At 46.5% G+C, this 14386-nt stretch overlaps 2 protein-coding genes across 7 annotated transcripts in view; one reads left to right on the plus strand and one right to left on the minus strand.

Moving 5' to 3' along the window:
- The window catches only part of LOC114022341 (zinc finger protein OZF), a 793526-nt gene that overhangs the window by 650208 nt on the left and 128932 nt on the right, over window positions 1–14386 (plus strand). The gene's annotated exons all lie outside the window — the stretch shown is intronic.
- Window positions 1867–11672, minus strand: LOC102942426 (zinc finger protein 883). Its single transcript, XM_037913988.2, has 3 exons — window positions 11502–11672; window positions 7325–7451; window positions 1867–6568 (listed from the first exon to the last, which is right to left on the minus strand). The coding sequence occupies exons 2-3, from the start codon at window positions 7356–7358 to the stop codon at window positions 5037–5039; spliced, it is 1566 nt and encodes a 521-aa protein (XP_037769916.1). The 5' UTR covers window positions 7359–7451; window positions 11502–11672; the 3' UTR covers window positions 1867–5036.

Consider the following 14386-nt stretch of genomic DNA (forward strand, 5'->3'; position numbering starts at 1 on the left):
CCCTGTAAATAACTCCCATTTCTTTAACTTAGTTAATAAATCTTGCTGGTTTATTACTGGATTGGCTACAAGTGTTGTCTTTGGTGTAAGATCTACGGTGAAATTGACCCGGGGTAAGTGACCGGTCCTATGGGACTGGGAATAAGGTGAATATTGTTGTGATTTTGGGTATAAGGGACCGTCTATCACCAAAGGAAACTCACCTAGAGGGCAAGAAAGATGAGTGTCCAAGGAGGCCGTCTGTGACATGGTTAGGCTACTGGGGCCTGAAGAGTTTACACATAATATCTGGTTGGTGAAATCTAAGTATAGAACTCAGCTGGGGTTTGGGCCCTGTCTGCAGTGGTCTGCCCCGTGCTTGGCATTCATGCTCGAGCTGCTGAATGACAGCTTGACACTAAGCCAAATATCCCTGCCCAGTTGTTTTTTTAACTTTTCCTCATAGGGTTTCTAAACCTTTCATTTGTGCTGCTCTCCTCTGACCTCTCTCCAATTTATCCCCATCTATTTCCTAAAGCTATTTCAGGGCCTGTGCATTTCTGCTCAGCTTCGATTTCATTCCCCCCAAAAAGAACCCTTTGACAGGCAGATTTTAGCAACATGCTTCTATTTTTCCCCAGGGCCAGACTCAAACGTCCAGGGCTTGGCTGTTACTTGGGTTCAGTGGCTGTAACCTGTAACCCAAAGTGTCCACATTGAAACAGTAAGCTGGCCTTCACTTAACCGGCAGCTGGTGCTCCAGTAGAATGGTGTGTTAGAATCCTACGCAAAGGATCCTTCTGGTCCCATGAGTGAGAAAAGGTGGAAAATACTGGAGGTGAATCATTAGCTGTTGCAACAGGTCTGAACCTGGGAGTTTGGGTTTTGTTGAATACTGGGCTATGTTCCCGTGGGAGAGGAGGGCTGTCTGAATGGGACAGCCTGCATCTCCCAGGGAGGGGGGCTAATCTTCTCTGGAGACGAGCGGGAGCAGCTAGGCCCAAGTTAAATTAGCAATGACAGGGGAGGGTGCTAAGAAGGCATATGCAGTACGAATGCACCTTAGCGTGCCACAAACAAATTGAGCCCATGTGGCAAAGGATGTGAAGAGGGGGAAAGAAATCAGCTGCTTTGTATCAAACCCTGGGAATCTGGGTGACAGGCAGGAAGGAGCTGGAGGTTCTCCCTGATGAGAAGAAATTTGATAGAACTGGCTTTACTGAAAATTGGTGGGAGGATCCTTACGATTGCAACATTAAAATCTCTGTTTACAACCTGTTTCGGAAAGACGGAGTGGGCATTACCTGATTTAGAGTGATTGGTAACTCGGAACTGCAGGACCTTGAATGCATGTGGTTCAGTGTCTTTTTCTCCTTCTTTGTTTCCCATCCACCAGCTCAGCAGCAGCTGGTCTTCCCACCACCTTCTGTCTTATATCCGATCATGGCTTCCGTCCTCTTTAGTCCGTTTTATTCTATGACATTCTTCACCATGTCTAGTCAACGCAGCCTCAGTCTTCCTCTATTTCTAATTGCTTGGTACTCCGATTTGCATTGTACCCTGAGTAATGTCACAGCAATCTGGACTGTTGAACAGCTGCGTCCCCTCAATTCTCCAGCCTGGGATGCCTTTACACTGCTTCAGTCTGACGGCAGCCACTTCTGGTCTGCTGACACACAGCTTCAAGCATGCACAATGCCTCCAGCTTATTGTAGGAGTGCTATGGCCGGCTACTCCTGAATGACACTGCAGAGTAACACCACCAAATTCCTAGTCCCAGACTTGCCTCCTGGACAACACAAGCTCGTATAAAGCCCGTCAATTCATGAATAGAGAATGGTACGTACAAATCATGTTATCTCAAGTGGCGTTTCCCAAACACTTCAATCCAAACACACTGGTTTAGATACAACAATAAAACAAGGTTTATTAACTCCAGAAAGGTAGATTTTAAATGATTACAAGTAACGAGGCATAAAAGTCAGAGTTGGTTACAAAGAAATACAAGGTAAAACGCAACTATTACCTAACTTAACAAGTGAAATGAATGTAAAGCAAAAAATCTCTCTCACCACATGCTTTAGCAGTCTGGCTGGCTGGAATCCTTTCAGCCAGGACCCCTCCCCCACTTCAAAGTGGTGTCTTTTCTTCAGGTGTTGTGGCTGCTGTGGACAGAAAGGGGAGATCACTTGGGGTGTCTGTTCTGACGCTTATCCATTTTTCTGCTCTTTGAGAATGAACTCCAGCTGGGGCTCAGGAGACAGAAAAAAATCTGTGGGGACGGGAACCTCCAGCTGTTTCTTAGCCAAGATATAAATTTCTCACTCACACCCTTTTTCCTACCAAAGAATGGCCGCTTAGCCAAGTGACAGTCCATTTGATTTCACTGACACCTGGCTAAAGCATCAGTTTGCCCTATGCCTCTGAGGAACTGGTTTGTGCCTGCTTTTCTAAACTTGGAACATGTCTCAGTCACGTCATACAGTAGAATCTTATAACTTTACATAAAATGTTGCCACACATATTTTACCAGGGCAATAATGTTCAGCAAATTATGAGTTTTCAAATAATACCTCACAAGGCATACTTTGTACAAAATGTATCCGAGTCTTGTAAAAGGGGTGAACGTTAGGTTACAGACTGTCACAAGCGCCATGTGTGATTTCTGGTCCATTCTTGACCCAGTTGCAAGTTGTCTTTCTTTAATCTTCTGTAAAAGCATTATTTCTTGCCCTACACATTTTCTTACCACTTCATCTTTTATTTTCTGCAGTCTTGAAGCTCTCAATAGTCCCATCAACCAGCTCATTTCTGCAGTCAATATCTTTTCACCCATTAGCTTTCCTCATACTCCAACTCCACAAGGTATGCAGGGCCAAAAACATTTTAATATAAAAATCAGCACATATGAGAGAACTGTTGAGCCAATACTGCTGTATGGGTCAGAATGTTGGTGCATGGCTCAATGTGCTAACTTACAAAGCCCAGGAGAAGATCCTGGTGTGGGTCTGTGATAGGCCATTGAATCAAACTAGAGGAGTTACTCCATAAGCACCTGTCTGTAATTTCTGGAAAGAAAAATTGTGTTGATTATGGATTACTCCAGTTTGGGAGACATATGCTGGAGGTTTCATGTAGCCAGGGGTAAAACATCATGAGATTGTCTAAAAATTATAAATGGCAGTTTTTTAAAACAAAAGATATTGCCCCTCAAATGAGGTAATTATTTTGGACCTCACGATAGATAACCACTGGCCTGGAAGTAGGTGATTGCCTAGGGATCAGTGATCATGACCTGATTACATTCAATCTGGGCAAACAAAGGTTAGTCCCAACCAGTAACATATATATATATATGCTTGGTGCTTCAAAAAGAGAAATTTCCCAAAGCTAAGGAAAATTATGAGCAAAATTGACTGGGAAGAAAAAATTGGATAGAAAAAATGTGATTGAAAATGGGGATTTCTGTAAGAAGAGTTATTAGATGGCAACAACACAAACAAACAAACAAACAAAAACCCAACATGATTCTACAGTTGAGAAAGAGGACAACTTTGACTAAAAGCCCATCCTGGTTCCATGGTGAAGTAAAGGCAGCAATTAGAAATAAAAAAGCAACACAGAATGAAGGGAAAAAAGAGGAAATAGATAGCAATTGATATACATTAGAAGTTGTGAAGTGTAGAAAATTGATATGGGAAGCTAAAGACATCAGGGAATAACCCATGGATGGCAGGGCTGAGGGCAGTAAGAAGGAGTTGGTAAAGTATATTAGGAACAAAAGAAATCCTAACAATGGTATAGGCCCATTACTATCCGGAGATAGTAAAATTGTTAATAGGGATGCAAAAATGGCAGAAGTGTTTAATAAAGATTTCTGTTCTGTGTTTGGAAAGAAACAGAATGATGTGCTTGTATCACATGAAGATGAAGAAATACTTTCCAGTCCATTAGTAACTAAGGAGGATGTTCAACAACATTTACTAAGGATAAACATTTTCCCATCAGCTAGCCCTGGATAACTTCCACCTCACAGCTCTAAAAGAGCTTTCTGAGGAGAACTTTGCCCCAAAGATATTAATTTTTAAAAAATCGTGGAATAACAGGGACATTCCTGAAGAATTCCAAAAAGGCAAATGGTATGACCTGGATAACTATAGGCCACTTATCCTGATATCAATCCTGGGTAAAATAATGGAAAAGGTAGTTTGGGATATAATTAATATTTAATTAAAGAATAGGACCATAATTAATGCCAGTCAATATGCTTTATAGAAAATAGGTCTTGTCAAACAAATCTGATTTCATTCTTTGAGGAGATTAAACATTTGGTTGGTAAAGATAACTGGGTAGATGGAATACACTTAAAACTTTTTTAAGGCATTTTACTGCATCACATTCTGGTTAAAAAAATAGCAATATCAATAAAGCACACATTAAATGGATTGAGAACTGGCTAAATGACAGATCTCAGAAAGTAGCCTTCTTATATGAGCACGTTAGTTACAAAAGTTTTAACATCATCCTAACGAAAGGAGAAAACTCAAATTCCCATCTGCAAACAACCTGAGCTGGGCAGGAAAAAGCCCACAAGCTGCTTTTCCCATAGATGGAATCCGGGAATTAAGTTCAGAACGATCGCACAGTATCGAGGATTCACTGAAACTCCCCTCCAAGTCCGCAACATTTTCATCAAAAACAACGAGGAGTCCTTTTGTTAGTCTGTAAGGTGCCACAAGGACTCCTCGTTATTCTGGCTGACACAGACTAACACGGCTACCCCTCTGAAACCTGTCAACATTTTCATCAGCAGCCCTCACAAGTCTGACTTAGCATGAAAGAAGTCAAAGATATGTTCAAGGCAATTGGATTTATTTTTTAAGACACTATGGCCAGTCCTAGGGATGGAATTGATAGAATTTCTCTCCTGTGTGGAGTCTCCAATGTCAATTCCACTTGAAGCATTTTCCATGTTAAAGATATTTAAGAGGTCTATACTCTGTATGGGTTTGCTGATGCCTGATACAAGCTGACCCCAGCTGAAGCTTCTCCCATATTCAAGATTTCTCTCCCATGTGGATTCTCTGATGTCGGATATAAGTTGATCTCCAACTGAAACTTTTCCCACAGTCGAGGCATTTATAGGGTCTCTCTCCTGTATGGATTCTCTGATGTTTACAAAGGGCTGAGTTGTTAATAAACCTTTTCCCACAGTCCAGGCACTTATACGGTCTCTCTCCTGTATGAGTTCTTTGATGTGAAATCAGATTTGAGCTCCAGCTGAATCTTTTCCCGCACTTAAGGCATTTATAGGGTTTCTCTCCTGTGTGCGTCCTCTCATGTGAAATAAGAACTGAGCTCAGAACAAAACTTTTCCCACAGTCCAGACATTTATAGGGTTTTTCACCTCTGTGGGTCCTCTCATGCCTAATAAGATCTGAGCTCAGAAAAAAACTTTTCCCACATTCCAGGCATTTATAGGGCTGCTCCCCCGTGTGGGTTATCTTATGCCGAATAAGATGTGAACTCTGATTGAAACTTTTCCCACAGTCAAGGCATTTATAGGGTCTCTCTCCTGTATGGATTCTGTGATGTTTAATAAGGGCTGTCTTGTCAATAAACCTTTTCCCACAGTCCAGGCACTTATACGGTCTCTCTCCTGTGTGAGTTCTCTGATGTGAAATCAGATTTGAGTTCCTGTTGAATGTTTTCCCACACTCAGGGCAGTTATAGGGTTTCTCTCCTGTATGCATTCTCTGATGTGAAATAAGGTATGAGCTTTGATTAAAACATTCCCCACAGTCCAGGCACTTATAGGTTTTTTCTCCCGCGTGGGTACTCTGATGTGAAATAAGATCTGAGCTCAGAACAAAGCTTCTCCCACAGTCCAGACATTTATAGGATTTCTCACCAGTGTGGGTTCTCTCATGCCTAATAAGATCTGAGCTCTGAATGAAGTTTTTCGCACAGTACATACATTTATAGGGTTTTTCACCTCTGTGGGTACTCTCATGCCTAATAAGATGTGAGCTCTGAATGAAACCTTTCCCACAGTACATGCATTTATAAGGTTGCTCGCCCGTGTGGGTTCTCTCATGCCTAATAAGATGCGAACCCTGATTGAAACCTTTCCCACAGTCAAGGCATTTATAGGGTTTCTCTCCCGTGTGGATCCTCTGGTGGGAAATAAGGTTTGCGGTCTGACTGAAACCTTTCGCACAGACAAGGCACTTGTAGGGTTTCTCTCCAGTGTGGATCCTCTGATGGGAAATAAGATGTGACCTCTGAAAGAAGCTTTTCCCACACTTGGTGCATGTGTATTTTCTCTCTTTTATGGGCATTCTCTGCTGGGCTGTGGTTTCCTTGAGGTCCTTGCAATCTCCACCATCATTTATGGGTTCACAGATTTTCTTCCCTGGGTCGTATCCCAGCAGCCTCTCTGACCTGCGCTGATTTCCACAGGCTTTTCCTGGTTTACGATTCTCATAACAATTCCCCTCTGATCTTCCCAATACCATTCCCTGCAGACCCACGTCCTCACCACCTTCCCGCTGTGGATTCTCCTTCTCATTCACCATCCCAACACCCTCTGGAATACAGAGAGAGAATCCAGACAGGAGTCATCCCCCTTGCCGGGGAAGAAAGGAACGAAAGGGGAACAGCAAAGAGGGGAAACACAACACGGTAACTGCTGGGGAGACTGAGAAAGGGAACATTTACTAACCCCTCTCTAATTTTTCCTTCTGTGAAGTGGGTCCCTCGTGCACCATGGTCCATTAGAACTGGGATATTCCTCCTCATCCTCCAAGCATGGAGGCTCCTCTTTCTTTTAAACCCTCTCTCTTCCTCTAATTTCACAGTGTACTGCACCAGGTATAACAATGGCCCCACAGGGTGAAGCCAGAAACAGAAGTTTTAAAAATAATGAATTAGTACAGACAGGACAATCTGATGCTTGTCACCTCCTTGTGTTTTCGACTCCCCTATCCTGTGGCTGAGGGAGTGATCCCCAGCTTGGCAGATGGGACAAGCACTAGTGTCTGACAATAGCAACGTGGCCATGGCAGCACGGGCTGTGGCTCGGATTAGACACCTGAGTACAATCCTGCCCTGCCCCTGGGCACATATTCTGGTGGCTAGCCCAATATGCTACAAATGCCGCTCTTTTCAGGCGCTAGCTCGAACAGAACTAGTGCATGTAAATCTACCTGAGCTGGGAATCCCACCTCCCAGATGCCGTGTGGATGTAAGCTAAGTGACCAGGGAAGAACCTGAGCAGAAACTGAACTGGCCACATCATGGTCCCCTCTAGCTTCCAATAACCAAGGTGACAGGACTCCCTTACCCAGCGAGGTCCCCGTCTCGTAGTTCTCCTGCATGACGTCCCTGGAGAGGGCTCTCTGAGTGGGGTCCAGCAGTGCCCCCTGCCCCTAGGTGAAATACACAGCCACCTCCTCGAAGGTCACCGGCCCCTGAAACAACAAGAGTCCCCCACTCAGCCCCTGCTGCCCCAGCCACAATCCCACTATTCATGGCCGAGGAGAGCCGATAAAATGGAAGCTCGGGGCAGGGAAGAGTAGCAGAGTCCCACCCCCACCCTGCTCAGAGCAGCCAGGAGGCTTCAGAAGTGGAGAAAGAGAGAGTTCCTTGTCCCTCCCAGACGGTGGAGGAGGGCAGGGTCATCTCATTTATCACGCACCTACTAGCCAGAGGTTGATACGGGAGGCAGAGCCCTCGAGCAGGGTCCAAGGACAGGAATCCCAACACCCTCCCCATTTTCAGCAGCTGAGGGTGAGGGGATGGGGCCTTTCCCCTGGGCCTCACTGGTACGTGCCCCCTTCAAATTCCAGAGGAGCGTCTGGCTAGTGGGTTCAGGCTCCAGCACTGGGAGTCTGGTCAGTTTTCCCAGCCCTGCCCAGGGGGTTTCTTTCCCATTCCAGAAATGGAGGAATTTCCATCCCCACAAAGGGCCTGTTCTGAACATTATGCCACAGACTGAACATGTCCCAGCAGGTTTGCCCCACTCTGTCACCACCTCCCTGGCCCTGTGTATTTCCTGCTCCAGCCCTTCGAACACAAACCCACCAGCAGCCCCCTGAAACTCCCCTCTCTGAAAGGGTTTCCCATCCCCCACCAGGATGTGTTGTAGTCACTGGGGTTCTGGCAGTCCTACCCCAATGGGGAGCTCCATTTTCAGAAAGCAAGTGAAAGTTCACACAAAGTTACAACCACCGACAACAACAAATGTTGCTAGGAAAAGATACACAAAGGAGACAGGCTGGGTCAGCCCACACAGAAAGGTCAAAATAGACATGAGAGGAGTGGATCTGAAACCTGGGTCTCCTAAAACCCAGGTGAGGGCTCTACCAGAGGGCTGAAGATAATCTCACTCTTTCTTGCCCAATGCATATGTATTTATTCATACATGGTGGAACAGCTTTAACGGGAGACACTGAGGCCTGGTCTACACTACAGAGTTAGATCGACATGAGGAGCTGACATTGACCTAACTCTGTGAGCATCTACACTGAAATATTGCTCCCACCGATGTAGGTCGCCCAGTATATGGAGTTAATAACTCCACTTCCATGAAAGGGGCATCTCTCAGGTCAATGTATTTAGGTTAATGCAGTGTTCATGCAGACACTGCTTTGGTTACATCACCTGCTGCTGCCTTCGTCAGCCTGAGCCCTGCCGCGTGGGGCTAACAGCTGGAGTGCCTGTGTGGGGCTGACAGCCGGAGCCCCACTGCCCGGGGAGTGCTCCAGCACCACCGACAGAAGGAGTGTAATGTGGACGTGAAAAGCCGGTTTAATTACTGTGGTGGCCATAGGTCGACCTAACTTAAGTCGATTTAATTTTGTAGTGTAGACATGCCCTCGGAGAGACGTACCCTGGAAAACCCCATAGTTTTATGCATCAAATTCCAGGAGAGGGTTCTCAGCTGAGAATGACCAAGCAGAGATAGCCGCCTAAGTCCCTTTGAGGGGTGGCGCATCTGACTCGCTCCTCTCTTCAGCATTTTAGGACAAGAAGCAATGGGTTTAAATTGCAGCAAGGGAGGTTTAGGTTGGACATTAGGAAAAACTTCCTGTCAGGGTGGTTAAGCACTGGAATAAATTACCCAGGGAGGTTGTGGAATCTCCATCGTTGGAGATTTTTAAGAGTAGGTTAGACAAACACCTGTCAGGGATGGTCTAGATAATACATAGTCCTGCCATGAATGCAGGGGATTGGACTAGATGACCTCTCGAGGTCCCTTCCAGTCCTACGATTCTATGATTTTCTATTGGCTAGCTCAGGCACTCCCCAGTCAGCATGCTGTGTTTTGTAGATCCCGTTTTTAGGTGCTTAGCTCTACCCAGGAATAATAGAGGGAGCCTGGGAGCCCAACTCAGGTTGTGGTTCCCACTGTGATTCAAGACACCTAAACCTTAGGTGCTACTATGCTGATCATTGTAATACCTAAGTCCCTTTGTACATGTAGCCCTGGGTGATTTTCCCATCACTCTCTGGGAGACACTACTCCCCTAGATGAGGGAGGCTCCTTAAATATGTAGGAAACAATTTGCTTCTCAGATATCCGGGGGAAAGTTGATCACTGGGGAGTTTAATTCCCCATCCACCCAATCTCCATTTGGAGTCATGGATTTTTAAGGCCAGAAGGGGAAGAGACCATTGAATTTAGAAAGTCTAGTCTGACCTCCTGAATAACACAAGCCAGAGCAATTCATCCAGTTACTCCTGCACCGAGTAGTTCCTTGTGTTTGACTCAGACGCCTCTACCAGAAACCCCCCCAGTGCTGATCTCAAGAGATGGAAAATCTACCACTGCTCGTGGTAGATTTTCCCAATGGTCAATCAGCCTATATTTTCAATTTGAATTTCATCTGGTTTTCAGCCATTCTTCTTCTTTCTGCCTGGCTCTGCTAGATTCAAGAAGCTTTTAGAACCCGATATTTTCTTTTTGTAATCAAATCAATGACCCAGGGTAATATTTCCCCTCCAAAACTGAGGAAATCTTATATATCCCTAAATCACACTGTAAGAAGTTCTCAAGCAGCATATTTCTTCCTTTGCCTAGCTGTACATTTTGATTATTATTAATGGAAATACAGTAAAAGCTGTGTTGTCCGGCACTTTTATCAACCAGCAAGCTCTATTAACTGGCATTTCTGATCTCTCCCAATACAAATCTTCAATCTAGTAACCGGGTCAAGTATACTGCCCAGGAGGTTATGCAATTGCATATTCTGCAGTCTGCTTTTATGCCAAAGAGGCAGAAGACAAGTCAGCAAGAGGATATCAGGGATTTATTCAAAAAAGCAGCTTCCAGGGCATGTCATAACAGATTCAGTCCAATCTCCTACACTTTCTACGTCTACAATGATAACTGATGTCGATGATGATGACCTTGAGGCACTGCAAGATCCTGAAGTGCCTTCTGAATCATCCCAGAAAGATTAAATTCTGTTCAGTATCGTTTTAGTGTTGTGTATTTTTAGTGATCTGGGTGTAGGCCATGCGCTGCCCAGAGTGATAGGCAGTGTCATTAGATAACCTGCTGTATAGAAAACTTTCCCTGTATACACCTACGTTCTTCAAGAAACCGACCACTCTGCAGTGCAGTACCATGACTGGATTGGTGAGTACCTGTCTACTGTTTTATACGGTATTCGTTTTATTGTATTCTAATTCTTTGAGAATTAGTATTCCGTGGGTAAGTATTACTCCCAGTGAATGGGAATATTTGATTAACCGGCACCCCCCATTCCCCCAACATGCCGGATAATAAAGCCTTTATTGTACTTTCTCATCCGTTTGTGTGTGTAAGGTGAAACTGGTCTTTACCCCCTAAAATCTCATCCTTCCAAGCCTAGGTATGTAGAAGAGAAACAAAATCTGAGCAGATTGATCTCACTGTAACCCCCCCACACGACACCAAGAGCAGGTCGTTCAGGCTGCCTGGCACACGTGCATTAGGAGACAGTGTGAGCGGGTCACACTCGGGGCTGTTCAGGAGAACAGGATCCTGCCCCCTTTCAGAGCAGGTGGCTCTGATGGAGCAAACAGGGCCCCAGCAGCCGTTCAGGGCTGGGGAGATTCACCCACCGCTGGGGCACGAAGGGGCCTGTCTAAGGGGAGGGAGGGGCTCCGAGTTTTCTAACGGGGTTACAATAATTACCCCCCCCCCCGACTCCATTTCAGTCTCATTTCTCTCCCCTCCCCTCCCTGACAACCCAGCCCCAGGGACACAACAGGGAACCCCCCTGGGGCCCGCCCATGCCCCCCCCCCGGCCGCTCTTCCCCCTGCCCGAACCCCCGCGCTGGCCCCGGGCGCAGATCCTGGGCAGAGCCCGGGCAGCGACTCGCCGCTGGGGCCGCAGCTCCGGTCCCTCCGCCAGGCGCTTCCCAGCCAGGGAGCAGCTTCCCGGGGCGGCGGGAGCTGGGGCTGCGGGGCCGCTTGTGCAGAGTCACTGTCCTGCCCGGCCCCGGCCCTTTCCCCCGGGTCCCCCCATCACCTGCGGGCTCCGGCTCGGGGGCTGGTGCGGGCCGAGCCCGGGGCGGAGCGGGGGGTTAGTGCCGGTCTCTCCCCGCACAGACCCCGCCGGGGAGCAGCAGCGGCTGGGCCCGGCCCCCGGCTCGCAATGGAGGAGGCGGCAGCAACGTCTGACCCGGGAAGGTAAACAGAGTCCGAGCGTGGGCAGGCTCCTAGGAAGGGAGGATGCTCAGTACCAGCTGCTGAAGCTGCTGCCGGGACTCTGCCCGCCCTTGGCATGGCAATGAGTCTCCCTGCTGTTTCCAGGGGCTAAGAGGGGGCAATCGGAGGGGAGGAAGGGGCAGAATCTCTGCAGGGGGGGACCTGACTGCCCAGGAGGGTCAGGCAGCTGGCAGCAGGGGAAGGAGAGGGGCCCAGGGGCAAAATCAGGGATGGTGGCGGGGGTAGGAGCCCGGGGGGTTAAGAATGGGGCAGATGCTCTGCCAGATGGTGGCAGAGGGGAGACGCCAGAGATAAGTGGGGCGGAAGGGATGAAAGTCACCCCAGATAGGCTGAGCCAGCAGGAGTGGTTGCAAAAATAAGGTGTTGTGGGTCAAAGGGGCTTCTTCCCTCCCTTTGCAGAAGGGTACATCTCAGCCCCCGCTTCCCAGGGCTGTGTTCTTGAAGGCCCAGGGCATCCCATTGCCTAGCCAATAGGATGTATTGAGCTGCTAAAGGAGACTTGAGTCAGTGAAATATTTACCACCTTCCTCTTTATAACAACTTTTTCCCTACTTGAAGAATGTCATCATGTCCCCTCTCAGACTTCTCTTCTCCAGACTAAACAAACCCATTTTTTTCAATCTTCCTCACAGGTCATAGTTTTCTAGCCCTCTAACCATTTTTGTTGCTCTCCTCTGGATTTTCTCCAATTTGTCCACTTCTTTCCTGAAGTGTGGCGCCCAGAACTGGACACAGTACTCCACCTGAAGCCTTATCAATGCTGAGTAGAGTGGAAGAATTACTTCTTGTGTCTTGCTTATAACACTCCTGCTAACACTTCTCTGACACTAAGCACCCTTGTATTCACACCCTACATAGTATTGTAATAATCTTTGTACAAGCATTTGAAAAGAAATAGCTCACTGATCATTAATAATCATGCATCATGTATGTATGTGGTGGGTATTAAGAGTTATGGACATATGCTGGAATGATAATTAAAATGTCTTCAAACCAGGTATGCAGGGGGAGTTGATAAACAGGTCTAGCCTAAAGAAAGGAATGTGTGTTCACCTCAATTTACATATAGCTATCACATAGAGCTACCAAGGGGTAGAGGCAAACCTCACACAAACAAGTCAGGGAGAAGACAGCACGGAGTCTACACCCAGCAGGAGAAGCTTAAGTTAGGTCTTTTCTGAAAGCTAATGACACACTGTGATGTGTTTTTGTGTCTTTAGAGGAACAAAGGAACCATATTATTTCTCTGAGCTGGACGTTGGAGAGCACTGGATTTGGGGACAATACGGGACTGGGAGTTCTGCCCTCTTGTATCTGTCTAGTGATGGATACTAAAGATATCTCCCAAAGTTCAATTAACTTGTTTCAAGGGGCAGGAGGACCTCAGGCTGTTCTTTCCTTCCTGTGAGCTTCCCATCCTACCGTTTCAGAGTGGTAACCATGTTAGTCTGTATCAGCAAAAAGAAAAAGGAGTACTTGTGGCACCTTAGAGACTGACAAATTTATTTGAACATAAGCTTTCGTGGGCTAAAACTCCTTATTTTTGCCATCCTCCTGTGTGATTTCTATGTAAATGGGGCTTCCATTGTTCGATTCCACCATGCTTAATTTAAATAGGAGACAAGTAGATAGCTCGTTTCAGAGTACCAGCCCTGTTAGTCTGTATTCGCAAAAAGAAAAGGAATACTTGTGGCACCTTAGAGACTAACCAGTTTATTTGAGCATAAGCTTTCGTGAGCTACAGCTCACTTCATCGGATGCATTCAGTGGAAAATACAGTGAGGAGATTTATATACACACAGAACATGAAAAAATGGGTGTTTATCATGCACACTGTAAGGAGAGTGATCACTTAAGATGAGCTATTACCAGCAGGAGAGTGGGCGGTGGGGGGAGGCGGAGAAAACCCTTTGTAGAGATAATCAAGGTGGGCCATTTCCAGCAGTTAACAAGAACATCTGAGGAACAGTGGCGGGGGGGGGGAATAAACAAGGGGAAAAAATAGTTTCCGGTATAGGGTGGTGTTTATGTGACCATCACTTATTAGCACCGTAGTGTCCAGGAAGTGGATCTCTTGTGTGGACTGGTCCAGGCTGAGGTTGATGGTGGGATGGAAATTGTTGAAATCATGGTGGAATTCCTCAAGGGCTTCTTTTTCATGGGTCCAGATGATGAAGATGTCATCAATATAGCACAAGTAGAGTAGGGGCATTAGGGGACGAGAGCTGAGGAAGCGTTGTTCTAAGTCAGCCATAAAAATGTTGGCATACTGTGGGGCCATGTGGGTACCCATAGCAGTGCCGCTGATCTGAAGGTATACATTGTCCCCAAATGTGAAATAGTTATGGGTGAGGACAAAGTCACAAAGTTCAGCCACCATGTTTGCCATGACATTATCGGGGATAGTGTTCCTGATGGCTTGTAGTCCATCTTTGTGTGGAATGTTGGTGTAGAGGGCTTCTACATCCATAGTGGCCAGGATAGTGTTTTCAGGAAGATCACCGATGGATTGTAGTTTCCTCAGGAAGTCAGTGGTGTCTCGAAGATAGCTGGGAGTGCTGGTAGCGTAGGGCCTGAGGAGGGAGTCTACACAGCCAGACAATCCTGCTGTCAGGGTGCCAATGCCTGAGATGATGGGGCGCCCAGGATTTCCAGGTTTATGGATCTTGGGTAGATAGCTCTCCT

The sequence above is a fragment of the Chelonia mydas genome, chromosome 14 (assembly GCF_015237465.2).
Source record: "Chelonia mydas isolate rCheMyd1 chromosome 14, rCheMyd1.pri.v2, whole genome shotgun sequence".
Taxonomy (NCBI): domain Eukaryota; kingdom Metazoa; phylum Chordata; order Testudines; family Cheloniidae; genus Chelonia; species Chelonia mydas.

Coding starts and splice junctions, on each gene's coding strand:
- LOC102942426 (XM_037913988.2), bottom strand. CDS start 7,358: ATGCAGGAGAACTACGAGACGGGGACCTCGCTGG. Junction 6,569..7,324: donor CGAGACGGGGACCTCGCTGG/GTAAGGGAGTCC, acceptor TCTGTATTCCAG/AGGGTGTTGGGATGGTGAAT.